We start from the raw sequence: 16,923 nt of genomic DNA, 5'->3' as shown, positions 1-16,923 counted from the left end.
CACAGTGACATGTTTTCATCATACCCTTCTGCAGTCCTTGTAACTGCAATAATTTCAGTTAATACTAGGCTCATATAATTTGGTGTATGATACTATGCAATTTGTTGCGATCCAAATTTCAAAGAAATTGTGATAACATTTTATGTGGATATTCCAACTAATAAAATCTTACAGATCAGAGTTCAGAATAGTGGTAGGACTACTGAAATTGAAATTCAGTCCAGTTTGAGCCTCCCTGAATGAATAAAAACAAATTCAATTCCAAATCGTAATAACGTCAACATCAGCTGCGACTGGAAGCCGATTCGGACTTTACTCCGACCACAGGGCTAGTAAAAATATGATTTCAGTATTCCTAACATCATGCCAAACTTTATATAAAATATTTTTACTTCTTGAAACTTGATATTTGATGCAAAATTGCATCGCATCGGATCGCAAAGTGTGAGCCGGGCTTAAAGATAAATCTATCAATCAGCAAAAATTATTCATGGCTTCAAAATCACCATTCCTCTATCAGTAACTTTAATGGTAAATTCATTCTGGACTGAATTTTATCATGGGGGCCAATTGTGGGAAGACGAGAGCGGCAAAGGTTGCATGACTCTGAAAATCTAGTCACGTGACATTATAAGGTATAAAGTGGTAGGGTGTTTGGAAATCGATTTGTGTCACGTTTTGTAACACGAACTACCAAATGGAAGGTTAGTTATTTGTATTTGCCCTGCATACATGCTGACAATCGTTTCGACTTGGTCTAATGAGCTGCGTACATGTATTTTCATTTCTATCTGCTGTTTTGTTGAACGAACCAGCGGAGTTTGTTGGCCTCATGCGACGCTCCCAGATTAACGGTTGGGGTACCAGAATTTGGAAAGGGTATTAAAACCAACTCTGTGAACTTGCAAGTGACAAAGAAATTTAAAAACACTCCTCCCTTGCCCCTTCTTACCCCTCCCTCATCACCACCCCACCACATACACTGTCTGGCAGTACTCGGAAGAAGGTGCAGTTTTCTGACGTTTGTCAATACATGATTATTGGATGAATAATTTATGAAAGCCCTTCATTTGACCTTTCAAGTTTATAGTTTACTGCCATTTTCCTTATGCAATGTCAGTAATGCTTTTACGGGAAAGAGCAAAGAGGGATGAATGGTCATTAACTTCCAACAAACTATTAAAAGTTTAATAATCTTTTGTATTTCTGCTTCTACCCCCCCCCCCACCACCCCTGCATTGTACTTTTTCTTTCATTATTCTGAAAGAATTATTTACAAATCGAGTTTTTCCACGGTAATATATCTTTTCACATTCATATTCAGTTGTGCAATTCTATTTTCCCTGTACTTTGTATTATGTCATCGATTGCAGTCCTCACTGTTAAAGAATGGCTCTCCTTTGAGTGCCCAAATTTATCATACAAATATCTCTTTGTCCGGTTGGTATTGAGCTGTGAAAAGAGACATTCATTCCTGATTTTGGTTTTGTTAATTGCCCTTCAGCTAGTTTGATGCCTTTGTGATTTTATCTTTTGGTTTTTGTTGATTGAATTCAAAGCCACTGCATTTGTACAAGAGGAAAGCTTTGACCTCAACCCTATTTTCAAGTTGATATAATTTTATTACTTACTTTGCAAATCAAGCGCTCGATGTATGAATTTAAACTTACATTGATGTTCCAGCTGCAGTAAAGTTTTTTTTTAAGTATTGAGAGCTTTAAAATTCTTGTGATATTTATGGATTATATCACAGGAAATAGTCCACTCTAATGCATTGCTCATCTAATTTCCTCACATTCAAATTATAAAAAGCAGCAGAAATGGGGTTGATAATTGTTGTGCAGTCCCATAAACATCGATTCCTGCGTGCACTTGATGTGGCACTATACACAATTGTATCAAGTTGTTACTCCATGTACATGTATGTTGGCAATTTCAATCACTTACATCAAATACTGTACTTTGAGATTAGTATCTGGCACAGTTAAGGCTACGATCAAAGTTTACTTTATTTTTGAGATATTTAACATATACACTCAATACGTTTTTGTAGGAATATTTATAATACATGATATGTCCATGTTCTATGTGCCTTAGAACAGAGAGGAAAAGATAGAGAGAGAGAACTATCATTCAAGTGCATGTTGAAACACAAACAATAGGACTTCAGGATGTTCTCTTCTTAAAAACACTTGGAGGGTGAAAAGTAGATCCCTCTCTACATTGGTTTTTGCGACCCGATATGACGCTTTTTTTAAATAAATCGCATTTTGCATTAGATATGGAAGTTCCAACAAGTAGAATTATGTTATTTGAAGTTTGACATACATAATGTTATGAATAGTAAAAGTGTAATTTTGCTAAAGCCCTGTGGTGGGAGTAAACTCCGAATAGGCTTCAAGTCGCAGCCGATGATGACGTCATTCATTATGATTAGGAATTGAATTTGCTTTAAATTGTTCCTACAGGGAGGCTTGAATTTCAATTTCAGTACTGGATTTCGATTTCAGTAGTCCTGCCTCTATTCTGAACTTTGATCACTAAGATTTTATTGGTTGAAATGTTCATATATTAATGTTATATTCTCAGACATTAAAATCGCAACAAATTGTTTAGTGTGCCCTGGGCTTTAGACTCCTTCCCAACCCGTCTTCCTAGCCTCCGAAATGCTGAGCAAAAACTTGTTTCCCTCATTGTTTCTCAGAAAGCGTAAAATAAAGATCTTTGGGCTTGTTTGGGTTGATGAACATCTCAAAGACTTATTCTAATCAGGGGCAAATCCATAATTGTAAATGTGATAAACCAACAGAATAATTTTGTCAGAAGCTGTGTAATTTGTCCAATGTTTCACAAAACTGATAGACTACCCGTTTCAGAGAAAACAAATAATACTACGCAAACCGAGAAACCGCCTTTGGTGGTGGTGATATGTTGCCTTTCGGTCATAGTTTATGCAATCATCACGCATAGTGGACGTGAATCATCATCATACTCGGTGGTGCTGCACCATCCCGAGATTGCTCAATCTCGAGATTTAAGAAACCCTGTCTCCACCAGAAGAGCAATTCCTGCTTGAGCAAGGCATCGATAGATTATGGTCTGACGCCGTGAAAAAATAATCCCGAGTGCGAATTAGCGGGATAATTCATAAAATAGCGCGCTATTTTGATTCCAAATGATCCCAAATTGACTTTGGATTGCAATCTCGAGATTAATCCAGCGAACTAGCATGATAATTCTCCATTGCAAATAATCTTGGGATTTTTCAGATCGGGATAATTTGCCAGTTCAGAAATAGCGTGCTAAATTGAAAACTCGGGCTGGTGCAGATGGCCCTACTGTGTCTCCCTGTCATTTTATAGTTGGTTTGGCTTCGAAAGCACAGTAATTGTGTAGTCCCTTTGCAACAATTCTGTGATGGCATATAAACTAATATAAAGGGATACACTTGGTGAAAAAGGCCGCTGATCATCCATTTTTGTTTTTGCTTCAATTTAGAATCTGGTGATGACGAGGCGCCCGAAACCCAAGAGGTTGTCCCAAAGATTGAAGTGGCCCCCAAAGGATCTTTTGGAGCCCTGGGCTCACTTGCAGCATGCTACGATTCTGACAGTGAAGGCAGCTTCGTTGGAGAAAACGGTAAGTATATTAATCCCCATGTACTTGCCTGCCCTGGGACTTTTTCATAAAGTTTTAATATAAATACAGTAAATTTGTCATTAAAGCAACTACCATATGTAGTAACACACACACACAAAATAATTACAAGATGAAAAGTATGTCTTTAGTTGATTTTAGTTTTTAAATGAAATGTAGTTTATTAACAAAGTCCTTAGAAACATACCAAGATTAAGTTTTCACTTGTTTCTCAGCACCCTCCCTGTTCTATAAGCAAAAATTCCCCAAACCTTCAATATGTGTATAGTATGAGAATATATTTTGCCAGATATGGAAAACTGAAGGTAAGTTATTATATAGAAGTGAAATTCAGATACATGCACATATCATACATGACTATGAAATATATCAGAGATTAAAGTTTCAAAGATATTGCAACTTGAGTTACCACAATCAGTACATGAGGATTCAAAATATCTTCAAAGAAACTAAATAATGCATTCAGAGATCAATGTGTATTTTCGTGTGTGTACACATACTATTATTACGTGTATATCACGCGTAGCATGTACTGCGTGTAGGTATTGGACTACTACTAGTAACTTTAGTACTCTGTGATCCGACTTGGCTGAAATTTGTTTGGATGATGTTTTAAAATATTGTGTGAAATTTTGGGGAAATTTCGGAGTATGAGAACTGCGTGCATTGGTGCCAAAATAACCCGGTCTCGTGTCGGACTCGTCAATGAGTCATGGGCCACAAGTCTCAAGTCAAACATCACAGCTGTTTATGAGACAGGAGTCAGCACCTCTGAACGATGTTTTGTTGTCAATGATTAATGGAAGAATTCTTATTGGCCAATCAGTCGGCAAGATAGCTTTTACAATTTTTGTGATTTACCTATTATCAAGTGAGCAACCTTTAGAACGAATTACTAAATAATCTGAAGGAAATTGTGATGCTTTGGATAACTTCAGAATTTTTTTTTCCAACGCAGAGAGGCATGATACATGTATATGAACTTCATAATAATTCAATGTGATTAGAGGCACTGTACATGATACCGGTAGAAGCAAAGCTTAAAATTGTCATAACCTTCTTATTTCACCTCTGATTTTAATGAAATTTCAGCTTGTTGGATTTTTTTTTTTTTTTTTTTTGGGGTGGACTTAAGATTAGATTCATTGTCAAGCTACAAGCTTCTGTTAAAAAAAATGCTCTGTCGGTAGAGGGGGGGGGGGGGGTTCAGATTCCTATGGCCCGGCATTGATTCCCACTTGGTGCACTAGTGCCCTTTGATAGGGCATTCATCCTCATTACCAGGTCCCTTGGAGAGAACCTTAAGCCGTCGGTCCTCTGGTCGGTTGCTTACAAGCATTGATGGTTTCTTTAAGCAGTCTGGTAAAAAATCACCACCATTTACCATTTAAAATTCTATTGACCGTTTTCATATTTATGTACACTCCCAAGATAGTGAAAACTTTATGAACTGGGACTAATGGGGTGTCACAAGCAACTTGCAATCAATTTCAAGTCAATTCTGGGTCTCCAACTCAGTCATAAGTCCAGCAATTAATTGCAAATTTGCATAAGATTTCTGGGACCCGTTTCATAAAGGACTCGCAACTGTTGTAACCATTATAGCAACTACCATGGTAACCTTGATTATGATTGGCTGCTGAGCATTGTTACCATGGTAGTTGCCATTATGGCAAAGTTACAACAGTTGCAAGTCCTTTATGAAACGGGACCCAGGTCTGCTTCTTACAACAAAAATTAAAAATCAATTTTTTTTTATAGATGCAATTCAGGCAAGGCTCCACACTATTTTTTCTTGGTGGCCCTAAAACAACAATTTATCAAAAATTTGGTGGCCCCACTCTCATTTTTGGTTGCCCCGGGCCACTGCTAATGTGGAGCCCTGATCTTCTTGAAACACTCTGTAAGACTTGTGTTTTCTGGTACTTTACAAACAATTTTTTTTAAGAATCCATTCATTTTATTCGTCAACAGCACATTTTCATAGCATTTTCTATTGATAAATAGATTGCATCAACCAGGACCCAGGAGTTGGATTAGCTGCCTTTGGCATTGAAGCTGTTAATATTCTTCAGAGCAAGCAGAGTCAATATAGTAACGCTGACTTTGAACCCTTGGAAAAGATCCAAAAACCCTGTCACAAATAAGGTCACTGTGAACCAGATAAAGGGGAGGGTTTTTTTTGGTCTGTTTACAGTGGGTGGAGCTTGGGTTGTATATTAGGAGGTGTGGTTTAGCCATCTGTTGTCAGGAATGCATGGGGGTGTGGCATCCTATGGAGTATTGAGTTCTATTGTGATGTCACTGTTGTGGGTTTAGCCAACCTTTTTCTGAATTTGTCAGAGAGGCTGTAGCCGTAAGGAAAAGGACACATGACCGACACAAGTCTCAAATCAAATTCTGTTTTCTGCACATCTTATCGACTTACATGCAGTATGCTATAAAAATTTGCTAGATTTTTTTCCTATTTCGTAGTGTTTTTGCTCCCGTACTGTACGTTGCCCACGTGTGCATTAGTATTACGCAGCAGAAATATCGAAAGCAATTGTGTGTCAATAAATGGGATGGTGGGTGTCCTTTTTTCAGTTTGCAATTTCCTAGAATAATCTAATGTGTTCTGTGTACAGTCATGCAGTAGTGCGAATCGAGGGTTGCTCGACCTTTTTCCGTTGAAGTTCGCTCGACCTTTTTTCCGTTGAAGTTCGCAGACCTATTTCCAATCGCAAATAGGGCTTTGGCTCTCTTTTTATAAATAGAAATTTGCATGACTGACCAACTTCTTTGCATTGTCTGGCCTTTTTTCAGTTTGTGTTCTGTGTACAGTCTTGCAGTAGTGCGAATCGAGGGTTGCTCGACCTTTTTCCGTTGAAGTTCGCAGACCTATTTCCAATCGCAAATAGGGCTTTGGCTCTCTTTTTATAAATAGAAATTTGCATGACTGACCAACTTCTTTGCATTGTCTGGCCTTTTTTCAGTTTGCAATTTACTAGAATAATCTAATGTGTTCTGTGTACAGTCTTGCAGTAGTGCGAATCGAGGGTTGCTTGACCTTTTTCCGTTGAAATTCGCAGACCTATTTCCAATCGCAAAAAGGACTTTGGCTTTTTTTTTATGAATATAAATTTGCATAACTGACCAACTTCTTTGCATTGCTTGGCAGGGGATGCACAAATTTTATGAATGAATACGCATCGTGCAGCTTCTCCGTACAACCAACGGTTTGTGCAATTACGCTCCGCAAAAGAGGCGTAGTCATACATGTAGTTGTATCGTAATTATTCAATTGCTGGGCGTGCGATTGTAGAATATAGTTACTGCCTTCACTCGGCCTATCTGTGGTTTAATGTGCGCAGTACTTACTGTCTGGGGTCAGTGGAGTATACAAGGTGGAATATTTGATTTTGTGCACTTAAGAGTCCAGTGCATTGTACACAGCAAGCAGTGCAAGAGTGAATGATGCTAGTATATGCAGCATATGAAAAAAAATTAAGGCAAGAAGGTACTGCAAAAAGGACTGCTAATTAGAGGTTAACTCCACCCCAGAAAAATGTTGATTTGAATAAATACAGAAAAATCAAACAAGCACAACACTGAAAATTTCATCAAAATCGGATCTAAAATAAGAATGTATTCTTGTAATAATATCAACTACATTGGTGAAAAATTATGTCTGGTGTTATTGAAATTTTAAAAAAGGTTTAAGGTAAACTCTACTTCCATTGCCTTGTAAGTTAGGCTAAAGGAAATTTCAGAAACTGTGTATCCATACCATCAAATGCCTGTAACATTTAGAAAATTGCTTAGCCGGGGCCGGCCAAGACCAGTTGCAAACTTGAAGAGATATAAGTGGACTAACTTTGCGAAAAGACAGGGCTCCACACTAACCCTTTTTTCTACTGGTCCAACCTGTTCTTGTCGGCCCAGTAAATGCCCAGATTTTCCATTTATTACTGGTCCGAACCTTACATTTACTGGTCCCCCAAAATAAAGAAAAACATGAAAAAAGACTGAGTTTATTTGCTGTTTTTATTGCTTTTATTGCCTCCCCTCCCACCCAAAAATAAATATACACAAACATGTACACACACACACAGCATAATTCATGAAAGCCATTTCTTAATTTTGGAGATTCATTTTTAAGATGCCAGAGCCATTTTTATAATTTACAAAAGAGGAGTAAATATCATTTGTGTCAGTTTGATATATTTTTTATTTGTCAGTAAATCTGGCTATTTCTGAAAAGTTACTGGCCCGACAGCAATTTTTGCTGGTCTGGGACCAGTGCCAGTGTTGTGCGCTGGAAATGAGTCTGTTTATATCACAGCATTCATTCTTCTCCCTGTACATAAAGCATAGCAGCATGTTTCAAATTCCTGACCACTTTCAGTTATTCTGAATGCAAAGACCCTAATTTAAAATTTGATGAACTTTTCAGTATTTGAAAGTGGTCTAGAAAGAGTGCAGACTATCTGTGTCAATATTTTGGACTTTGATATTTCAGCAGCTACACTTCATAATCCCAACTCGCATCTTTTTTACTAAAGGCCACTGCACACCTTACGATTAGTCTGCAACCTGATTTTGAAATAAAACGTAGACATAGTAGAATTTGATGCTAATACTGAATGAGACATGGGATAATCTCACTGTGTCATGTTCGAAATCATCGTGTGAATACAGGTCTATGTTCAAATCTGTGACTATGTTTTCATTCTTATTTAGAATAAAAGCCAATTAAATATCCAGTCGTATTGATGTCAAAGCAAAATTACGATTGGCTACGATTTGAAACTCGCATGTACTTGGCTTGTGTTCCAAAATAAAGGCTTGCAATAATAAAAAAATGTTATATTACTATTCTTTCAGTTAATTTGAACCTCAAATAAAAGATAATTTTCATACACATTTTCAGAAAATGAGCGAAATGCGATTTGTTCAAAAATCGGATCGTGGACCAGTCGTAAAGTGTGCAGTTGCCTTTTCATTCATACCACTATATAGATAAAGTGGGGTCATACAGTACTGCAATCTACTGCAAGTGGACCTTGATTGTTTTGAGATAGTTCTACAGATAGCAGGGATCCCGGGGGGCCACTTCCATTGACGAGTGGATGTTTGCGTGACCATGGGGTCTCGAAAAGCACCCTAAACAAGTATTTTCCATATTCTGAAAATGCACCCCTTAACAAGTATTGGCGTGTAAAACGATACCCTTGGCAAGTATTCCCTGAAATGAACCCCTAAACAAGTACAGCGATATTTTAATTGTTATATGTCACGGACGTCGGTTTTACCTTTACCTACATCATTGGGTTTAGTACGACCCCACCTCCCACACCTCATGCAAATCGAACTCTAGTACTAGTAGTTATGTTGACTGTTGGGGCAAAAAGTACATCCTTTATAAAACATTTCAGTCTTTTTTATACCCTCGCAAATTTGACCCTAAACACGTAGCTTTCCGACCGAAATAGATACCCTTTTTTCATTATTTTAGTGTTTTTGACACCCTTATTACGTTACGTACGTAACGTGCCCTTATCTTGAAAAAGACATCCTTTTTACATGTTTTATTGGTCGGGCATGGTATCCACTCGTCAATGTAAGTGGCCCCCCGGAGCAGGGATGTAATTGTAGCCAAGGTTGGTAGTTCCGAGTCACAAGGTTGCTGGAGAAAACGTTCTCCAATAGACTTTGTACACATGACTCTGGCCGAGGCTGAAGCCGGCGAAATGTGTCAAGGCCGACCTTGACTGCATCCCTGACAGATAGGTAGTCCGAGCCGGCCCGAGACTACCTCTAGAGGTGGTCTCAGGTAGATTCGCTGACAGGTGGCCCGATGCTGGTTTGACGTGTTTACTTCTGTGCTTTCCTACCCGAGACAGGCCCCAGGCCAGCAATTTTCCAGATGTAACAAGCAGTATAAAAAAAAACACATATTTATAGATGCATTCTTTACTGGTACCACAGTTGCATTTCCCTTTTTTTTTTTTTAGGAAGTAGAGGAAAATATCTCGAGATTTTTGTAAGCCAAATTGTTCAATCCACTCTGCGAATCTTGCCATGAGACTGTAAATACATGTATGTATGAGAGGTTTTGCACTGGGCAGCAAAATAACCCCAACATATAAACTCAAGTTACACCAAAGAAACCAACTCCAAGACAATATGTCATTGAAAATAACGTAAATCTTTGTTTAGTCTTGAATCAGTTTTGCCCAGTTTGACTTATAGCATTAGGAAATGACTAGACCTGAATATTCCTTGACCAGCAGCCGAAATATTAAGTCATGTTATTTAATTGATGACAAGAAACAAGCTCTTCTTTGAGGCTGTGTTTTCCTCTTCAAAATGCCAATAATTATGCAGAATACAGGTCATGCGTAGTTTGGAATTTCATGCCCGAGTGAACCTGAATTCTAAACCCTGTTTCGCTTTGCTGTGTGAAACACCATTCTGCTGTAGTGTTTGAGGACAGTGTGTGCGGGTTATAGTAGACAAGAGGCGACATAGGAATGCATCAAATGGGAAGAAAAAAAACCTCAAGAATCATTTTAGCCAACTCTTGATGGGTTTGGAGTTGGGGCTAAAAAAAACTATTGTTTGCTAGTGAGAAATATGCAGGCAATTTGAAGCTAGAGGAAAATGGTTGCTTTGCCTCAAGAGGGAATGGTTAATCTTTGAACTATTTGATGGGGAATTTTTTAATACTGATCTTTTGGTTTTTATTTGATTAGTCAACAAGCATTTGGTCTACTTATCAGATGGTGTATTACCAATTGGGCTAGACCCATTTGGTCCGCAATCAACTTGGTCTAACCATCGCCTAGTCTTAACTCACGTAAGCAACTATCAGTTCGTCTAATGCCCTAATCTAATTTCGCTTTGTCTACTTACTTTTCATGCTCTTTCAAATGAAAATTGGCTCCTAAGCAGTCCACCTAAACATATACATGTAACACTGAATTATATCGCCTTGATGGGAATCAGATGACATTGTAAATGGGCTGAGTGGCAGTAAGACCAAATGTTTAGGAGATAAACTGGTCAGAGAATGGGATTCAACCCTCTTGGATCAGACCAAATAGAAGGTAGACAAAGTCGATGTAGATTAATTATCAGTTTACCCCTTCCAACCGTTACAGATGTAGCTGCTAATGTACAGAGCCAGGGAACGAACAGTCAAGAAGACACTTCCGAAAAAGCTCCAGAGCAGTGCCCCGCCGAACAGGGTGCAAGCGAATCCACCCCTCTTCGTACTGAACCGAGACAGACTACACCACCTGAAGATGCTGATCCTACCAGTTGCCATGACGATGGGAGGAGTAAAGAGAGGATGGGTGTTGGAGATGGTGGGTGGGAGAAGAGCCGTCGCTCCTCCTGTGGAAGGGACCCCAAGAGACAGAAAAGAGCCCAGGGTGGTAAAAGTAAAAGATCAGAAATTGAGACGTCGCGGAAGAAAGCAACATTGCTTGAGATGGTATGAAAATATTTATTCTTTGTACCTTCTGATAAGGTTTACTTTAAATCAAATTATTATTATTATTACGTCAAATCACATTGAATTAAATAATTCAGTATGAGATGCTTTCTCTAAATGCCTGTTAATCCGTGAAGATTTATATGTTCATGGTGATATCAAGAACATGGATTTAATTTTCTTTTCACATTGTAGTTATCCGCCCATCCAAGGGAATTGACTTGGCGAGAATCACCCCTATTCGAAACCTTGAAAATATGAGTAATAATGTCGAACCCAACACTAACCCTAATCCCTATCTTCTAAAGAGTAGACCTGCAATCGTAGTTCTCTGTAGAGTAATTCACACACACGTACATGATCAATTGTTGAATTCTGCCGATATCATAGCATACTTTTACTGGAAAAGTGCCAAAAGTTGGGCCTTTGTAATGGGGGAAATTCAGTGGTTTCAATATCAAGGCCTTGCCTCCCCACCTCTGTTCATTCAAATTACAATTCATATTGGATCAATAAAGCAGTATACATGGGCCTCTTTTATTGGAATTTACCTTGCTCTTTAATAGTCCCATGCATTTTCCCTTAGGCCATTTGTAAAAAGAGTTGTGATTGATGTGATAAATACATTCGTGGAAAGCCAGCGATGCCAGCGTTTAAACTGAATACATTCATTCAACCAAGTTGATACTAGGAATGTATTGAACATTGTTTTGCCCTATCGATGTCCTTCGTCAACGGAAGGGTGTTTACAAGGCATTTTTTTTTCATTTCGGGAGCTATTATCCACTGTAACATTGGATAAGTTTTAACATTGCGTTGAATGGGGATTTCCAGGGCTCGTTTTGTGTTGGTTTCCAGGGCCTTTTTTCCCGTGTTTTGTTGTTACATGATCGATGGATTTCCAAAGTTGAGATTGAATGGATCAATCACAACTCATTGTAAGACAGGGCTTTGATAGGTCTGATCTTGTAACTTCTATAACTATAACTGTTTTCTTTCTGTTCTTTGCATTATACATGTACAGCTATTAGCACCTGATATCCGGAGAGAGCGAAATATCATCCTGCAATGTGTGAGACATGTTGTCAAGAAGAACTTCTTTCAGGGCTCAAAGACCTGACCCCAACGTTTCCCCATGGTCCAGTACCGATGATTTATACCTGGACCTGTAACCTGTATTAAAAAGGAGAGAAAGAAACATATTCTCCAATGTCTGAGACATGTTGTCAAGAAGAACTTCTTCTAGGGATCCAAGACCTGATCCCAAAGTTGTCCCTTTAGTTCGGTTCTGACCAAGATAACCAGGACCTGTATAAGGAGAAAAGGAAACATTTTCCAATTTGAAAGACATGTCGTCAAGAAGAACTTTTTCCAGGGGACCAAAACCCGATCCCAAAGTTGTCCCCATGGTTTGGTTCTGACCAAGATAACCAGGACCTGTGTAAGGAAAAAAGGAAACGTTTTCCAATTTGAAAGACATGTCGTCAAGAAGAACTTTTTCCAGGGGACCAAACCTGACCCCAAAGTTTGTTTCTATAGTTCAGTGCCAATCTGGACCTGTAATGTGTAAGGAGAGAAAGAAAGATCATTTTCCAATGTGTAACACTTGTCGTCAAGAAGAAATTCTTTCAGGGATCCAAGACCCAATCCTAAATTTGACTCCAAAGTTTTGTAACTATCCACTCTGTAACCTTACGAAACAGTCTTTCTTCAGCACGTTGAACAAACACTTCAGGAATCAAACGGATCCTGTCCTTAGGCCTTGTGAATTAGAAAATTTAGTACTCGACAGGTGTAGTAAAAAAAATTGGCTCTTTAGCATTTTGTTGCGGCAGTGTTCTGACAAGTCTTGCCTCACAAATTCTTCTTGTGATTGCATGTTTGTATCTTTTGTGAAAACATTGCAATCAGACATTTTTTACAAGAGAACAGTTAATTGAACATGCTTTTTCTTTCAATACTAGATATTTTTTCATGGAGCATTGCAAATCTACAAAGTAATACAATATCAAATCAGCACCCTAATTGGGTGGTTTCAAGTTCCGTGCTGGTGTACCCTGGAATGCCATGTTTATCTTTATATGCAAACATTGATGAGCCTTTAACCAAAAACCAACATATTCTCCCACTCCAACAGCTCGCGCTCTAGTTTCTCTCAAGATCTACCATGTAATTTGGGATGTGATGACAGAAAATTGTTCATGATATTTTGTATGTACGAAGAGTTCAGTTTGGAGTCAATGATTGATGTTTTACTTTATAAATATGTCATTGATCAAGTATCATAACAATTATTTCCATTGTACATGTATGCTTGGAATGCTAATTATATTGTGACACAGTTACATTTATCTTCAAATGCTCATGTTTACCCAGGTTTCCAAAGGGTAGTTACATAGGAATAGTTAGGTCTTTATAAGGAGAAATGATTTTTTAAGATGTGAAAATATATATTGTGTAAAACATAAGTCTCGTACATACTCCTTAGAAGTACTTTTTATAGTGGAAGACAGGTTGGATGTATCATAAAGCTGTTCATAAGTCATACCTTGGTCACATTAGCTTTACGGCGAGTCGAAAACAGCCGTTTTATTCATTTTTGTCTCACCTGCATAGCAGAGTGAGACTATAGGCGCCGCTTTTCCGACGGCGGCGACGGCGACGGCGGCGTCAACACCAAATCTTAACCTGAGGTTAAGTTTTTGAAATGACAGCATAACTTAGAAAGTATATGGACCTAGTTCATGAAACTTGGCCATAAGATTAATCAAGTATTACTGAACATACTGCCTGAGTTTCATGTCACATGACCAAGGTCAAAGGTCATTTAGGGTCAATGAACTTAGACCATGTTGGGGGAATCAACATCAAAATCTTAACCTAAGGTTAAGTTTTTGAAATGTCATCATAACTTAGAAAATATATGGACCTAGTTCATGAAACTTATACATAAGGTTAATCAAGTATCACTGAACATCCTGCATGAGTTTCACATCACATGACCAAGGTCAAAGGTCATTTAGGGTCAATGAACTTTGGCCGAATTGGGGGTATCTGTTGAATTACCATCATAACTTTGAAAGTTTATGGATCTGATTCATGAAACTTGGACATAATAGTAATCAAGTATTACTGAACATCCTGTGCAAGTTTCAGGTCATATGATCAAGGTCAAAGGTCATTTAGGGTCAATGAACTTTGGCCAAATTGGGGTATTTGTTGAATTACAGCCATAAATTTGAAAGTGTGTTGGTCTAGTTCATAAAACTTGGACATAATAGTAATCAAGTATCACTGAACATCCTGTGCGAGTTTCAGGTCACATGATCAAGGTCAAAGGTCATGTAAGGTCAAAGAACTTTGGCCACGTTGGGGGTATTTGTTGAATTGCCATCATATCTCTATAAGTGTATTGGTCTAGTTCATAAAACGTGGAAATAAGAGTAACCAAGTATCACTGAACATCTTGTGCGAGTTATAGTAGTTTTCAAAATCAGCACTGCTGCTATATTGAATCGCGTGATGCAGGTGAGACGGCCAGAGGCATTCCACTTGTTATTCAAACCACCTTTATGTAGCTGGTACAAAAATGTTTAAACGGCTGTTTTCGACGTACGGCCGCCATAGAGCAAATGTGACCGAGGTACTACAAATAACTTTACGCACGAATGATGACTTTTTCTTGCGCTAAATGATATCTTTATGATTGACTTGGTATCTAAGAACATGTTCCAGTTGTGTGAACAACAGCTCTATGAAACACCCACTGGCTGCGTTATCATTATTATTGATTTAATTATTTGTATATTTTGCCAAACCAAGGTCAATGTCTAATAATGCTGTTCAAAAATTTAAAGGACAGGTCCACCCCAACGAAAAGTTGCTTAGAATAAAAAGAAAAAATGTTACGAGCATAACACTGAAAATTTCATCAAAATCGGATGTAATATAAGAAAGTTATGACATTTCAAAGTTTCACTCAATTTCACAAAACAGTTATATGCACATCCTGGTCGGTATGCAAACGAGGAGACTGATGACGTCATCCACTCACTATTTCTTTTGTAGTTTATTATATGAAATATTGTAATTTTCTCCTCATTGTCGCGTGAAACAGATAAATTCCTCCCTGAACGTGTGGAATTAGCATTATTTTAATGATGTATGGTTCAGTCAAGTTGGCCCTTGTCAAATCTGTAAAAAATGAAATTTGTATAATTCAAACAAAAAAACAAAAGAAAGAGTGAGTGAGGGACTTCATCGACTGTCTCATTTGCATGTCACTGAGTTGTGCATATAACTGTTGTGAAAGACAAGCAAAACTGTAAAGTGTTATAACTTTCTTATTTTACATCCGATTTTGATGAAATTTTCAGCATTATGCTAGTTTGATATTTCTCTATTTATTCAAATCAATACTTTTTCTTGGATGGACTTGACCTTTAAAGGGCAATCCTACCTTAGTCATAAAATGTGTGTGAGAGGGAAAAAAATAAGACCCAATAAACATTTCTACATTTCTATGCTTGTTAACATAAATAATATTGCCTAAATTGATCAGATTACAAACTTGAGCTATTGGGGTAGAAATGATTGGGTGTCTATGTGATCTGCTTTAGCATGTAAGAGAATCATAAGTAATAAAAAGCTTTATGAGACACCACATCTCTCTCTCGCTCTTCATCTTTGAAGCAAAATATATTGATTTATTGTTGAAAAGAAAAGTCAACATATGAATAATCTTGACATCTTTATTTAGGCAAAATTAATTTGACGGATTTCATGTCCATGCAGATATTCAATTGCATAATTCCATTGAGTATCCAGTGTTTTAATGTGCCTTATGTAAACAATTTTATTGCTTGTTAATGTTTTTCATTGATTTCAGATTTTATATCTTGAAACAGTTTGAGTAATTGAAAATGAAATCAATTCTGCATCGGATCACTTTAAGAGCAAGATCAATATTCTTTACAATCTTTTTCATGAATTGTGTACTTTAAATATATATTTCAGGCGCTATTTAGCATTAGTTACATACATGCATCATGCCATATTGTACTACATTTTGAAAGAAGTAAATGAAGCAAAAATATGATTCATTAATGTGTCAGGTGTGTTGGTTTTATTATTTTTTTAAAGGTATACTGAAGTTAGAATTGAGGGAAGTAGAGAAAAAGGGGGACAAGACAGTTGAGGAGGAGGGGGGGATAAGGAAGTGAATTCTGGTGACCTGTGTTTGATTCCCACTTGGTGCGCTAGTGCCCTTTGGTAAACCATTTATCCTCATTACCAGGTCCCTCAGAGAGAACCATAAGCCGTTGGTCCTCTGGTTGGTTGCTTACTTACAAGCATTCATGCTTTCTTAGCAATCTGGTAAAAAATCAACACCATTACATTACACCAAGTATGAGGAGGAGAAGGGGGAGAGGAGGCAGGAATGGGGAAGGAGAAGAAGATTACATGTTATCAAAAGCTGCAATGCTGATGAAGTGGGTCCTGTTTCATAAAGGCTTCTTGTAATAAATGCCATTACAAATTCACTATCAGCCAATCGGATTGAAATATTTCAGAAGCTTTACCTGTTATACTGTAAATGTATTATAATAAGTTTTATGAAATGGGACACAGAGCAACTATTGGTGCGTTTTTAACTCGTCCAATTTGTGTTTGAATGCAACCCTTGTAGGATTATGACATCATCATTGACATCTGGATTCACTCATTGCAGTCACACCTACTATTGGCGCAAAACAAAATTTACATCAAAGCAAACGGAATACCTC

The 16,923-nt window shown here is 37.8% G+C and overlaps 1 protein-coding gene across 1 annotated transcript; it reads left to right on the top strand.

Moving 5' to 3' along the window:
* The first annotated feature begins 697 nt into the window (after positions 1-697).
* Positions 698-16,235, top strand: LOC135156940 (FMR1-interacting protein NUFIP1-like). The gene is made up of 4 exons (XM_064110949.1): positions 698-704; positions 3,499-3,639; positions 10,803-11,137; positions 12,162-16,235. Exons 1-4 carry the CDS (start codon positions 698-700, stop codon positions 12,255-12,257), a joined length of 579 nt encoding a protein of 192 aa, XP_063967019.1. The 3' UTR covers positions 12,258-16,235.
* The last annotated feature ends 688 nt before the right edge of the window (positions 16,236-16,923 follow it).

This window comes from Lytechinus pictus, chromosome 16, assembly GCF_037042905.1.
Source record: "Lytechinus pictus isolate F3 Inbred chromosome 16, Lp3.0, whole genome shotgun sequence".
Classification (NCBI taxonomy): domain Eukaryota; kingdom Metazoa; phylum Echinodermata; class Echinoidea; order Temnopleuroida; family Toxopneustidae; genus Lytechinus; species Lytechinus pictus.
This window is presented reverse-complemented; position numbering and strand designations above follow the sequence as displayed.